This window comes from Hippoglossus hippoglossus, chromosome 4, assembly GCF_009819705.1.
Source record: "Hippoglossus hippoglossus isolate fHipHip1 chromosome 4, fHipHip1.pri, whole genome shotgun sequence".
Lineage (NCBI taxonomy): Eukaryota > Metazoa > Chordata > Actinopteri > Pleuronectiformes > Pleuronectidae > Hippoglossus > Hippoglossus hippoglossus.
The window spans coordinates 3,614,272-3,616,485 of record NC_047154.1 but is presented as its reverse complement, the minus strand read 5'-3'; the positions used below and the strand labels follow the sequence as shown (position 1 = coordinate 3,616,485).

The 2,214-nt window shown below is 45.4% G+C and overlaps 1 protein-coding gene across 1 annotated transcript; it reads right to left on the bottom strand.

Moving 5' to 3' along the window:
* Window positions 1-2,214, bottom strand: gadd45ab (growth arrest and DNA-damage-inducible, alpha, b). Its single transcript, XM_034583692.1, has 4 exons — window positions 2,051-2,214; window positions 1,325-1,426; window positions 1,013-1,223; window positions 1-808 (listed from the first exon to the last, which is right to left on the bottom strand). The coding sequence occupies exons 1-4, from the start codon at window positions 2,098-2,100 to the stop codon at window positions 695-697; spliced, it is 477 nt and encodes a 158-aa protein (XP_034439583.1). The 5' UTR covers window positions 2,101-2,214; the 3' UTR covers window positions 1-694.

Genomic DNA, 2,214 nt, shown 5'->3' with positions numbered 1-2,214 from the left:
AACTGTTGTTTGTTTTGTTTATTTCAGTCACCTTGACAAATTACATGAAATAATGCACAATAAATATGACTCATTAAATTAATAACACATAAAAATATCAGTTAGTGGACAAGTCTAAACATTGCAATGCCCTTCAGATAATAATAATAATAATAACAATAAGCTTTGAAAACTTTCCCTTTAGAGTTATCAAAGTGACAAGTCTTAAATAGTATTAAATAAATGTGCTGTCAAAGAAATGCTTGGAGTTTGGTCAATTTTTCCTCAGGCTGAGAGCTCTGACTGGTCCTCTCCAGTGTGGTCAGGTTCTTGGAGTCTTGTCAACTGAGGCGCTCTGTCTCTGCTTTTTTCCCCCCTCAGTGCCGTGCGTGTGCTCACCACCACGTGTGCTTCTCCTCTCACATGATTCAGTTTCCTGTAAAGGCTTCTATCTCGGCAGAGAAAGGCGCGGTCATACATTGGAAATCCTGGAACCAAGACTGCTGAGTCACCCTTTCTTGGCCCATGGGTTCACCCTGACCTGGTAAATTTGCTGGAACGTAGCTCTTTCTCGTGCGTTCTCTCTCGCCAGCCCCTCCCGTCTCTGTCTGTCTCTGGGGCACGTTCCAAAGGAGTCCAACACAGACATTAACACAGGCCTTGTGAAGTTACTTTTTTTCCCCTCAAAATGCACACGATACATTCATATTCCATTTCATCGGTCGGGCAGGTTGATGACAGGCACCCATTGGTCCAAACAGCGACTGTCTCTGCAGAATCGGTTCACTTTGCTCAGCGCAGGGTCCTTCCACAGGGACGACTGGGGATTCTGCAGGAGAAGGGACAAAGCAGTTACCACCTGCTGATTTATGAACGTGCAAACAGTCTGAAATCATTCACATTGCACAACCATGCACAACAGTTTCTTGCAATATATGACAAAGGCCGGGAGAACGACTCGTTTTACCGTCTGAGGGGAAGTGAGCAATGTGCTGCAGTTGCACTGTAAACAGACGTGAGTAATGACACTTACAGTAACTAGAACACAGTGCAGGTCCATGGGCTCCCCTCCAGGTTTCACTCCGCCGAGGATCTCCGCCAGACGCCTCATGTTGCTCACCCGCAGGATGTTGATGTCATTCTCGCAGCAGAACGCCTGGATTAGGGTGAAATGAATCTGAAGAGCCACGTCCTCCTCCTCGTCGTCTGTGGCCAGCAGGCACAACACCACGTTGTCTGGGTCCCTGTGGTAAACAAGGACACGGATTAGTATAAAGAACAATCCCACACTCACCCTGAATGATCGGTGTCAGAGCTGCAGCCGTTCAGACTATTTTTAACTTACGCGTTCAGTGACTTTGCTGCCTCGTACACACCGACAGTGATGCAACCCTGAGGCAATGCAGAGCTCAGGACCTCCTCTAACGCTTTGGCCACCGAGTCCATCCTGAGGAAACACACATAGCACACGTTTACCGAAAAGTCAACAAGCAAAATATATACATAACATCATATATTAGATCACATTTTAGGCCCAAGTTAAATATTGTGAATGACAACAACTGATGTAACATTGCACTGAAATGTTTTGACTAAGGAATCTCGTGTATTCGTTTATCAAAGATTCTGAAAATGAAATCATCTTGGCTGCATCAAATAACAAGTTTAACACTATACGCTGCAAAGGCATTGATGTGGTTGTCTCTATGCTAGACATTAATATTTACATGTTTATATACATGTTTGTGTGTATTTTAATCTATGGTGTGTTGTATTTTCCCTGGACCCTGGGTCTGAATGACAAAAAGTCATCAGTGCAGGAGTAACACGCTGTAGTAAACAGAGAAGACAATAAAGGTCCATCTGTCCATCATTCACACACAATGCACGTTAGCTTGAACTGCTAAAGCTGCTAACTAGCATAAAGCGACACAGAAAAGCACCTGACAGAAGAAAGAGTCGAAACTGAACGTGTCCAGGTTAAAGCGAGTTCGGGGGTTCTTCCTCCACAGAGTCGCAAGACCGGTTAAATAAAAAGGTGCACGTGTGAATAACAAGAGTAAGAGCGAACCTTTCCGACGAGTTGTCCCCGCTGCTTTCTTCTAAAGTCATATTGCACATCCGAGCGGCTTGTTGCTGTCCCACAATCTCCAGGACGAGCGTGTGCGAGCTGCAACGAGAGTGTCGAGTCTGACGCTGACTCCTGAGCTCCGGCTCCTGTCCTCACTGCTCATT

Excerpts from the sequence above, each read along its gene's own strand:
- gadd45ab (XM_034583692.1), bottom strand. The coding sequence starts at position 2,100 with ATGTGCAATATGACTTTAGAAGAAAGCAGCGGGGACAACTCGTCGGAA. Across the intron at positions 1,224-1,324 it reads GCAGCAAAGTCACTGAACGC|GGACCCAGACAACGTGGTGT; the intron begins GTAAGTTAAAAA and ends TGTTTACCACAG. Across the intron at positions 809-1,012 it reads TGCACTGTGTTCTAGTTACT|AATCCCCAGTCGTCCCTGTG; the intron begins GTAAGTGTCATT and ends CTTCTCCTGCAG.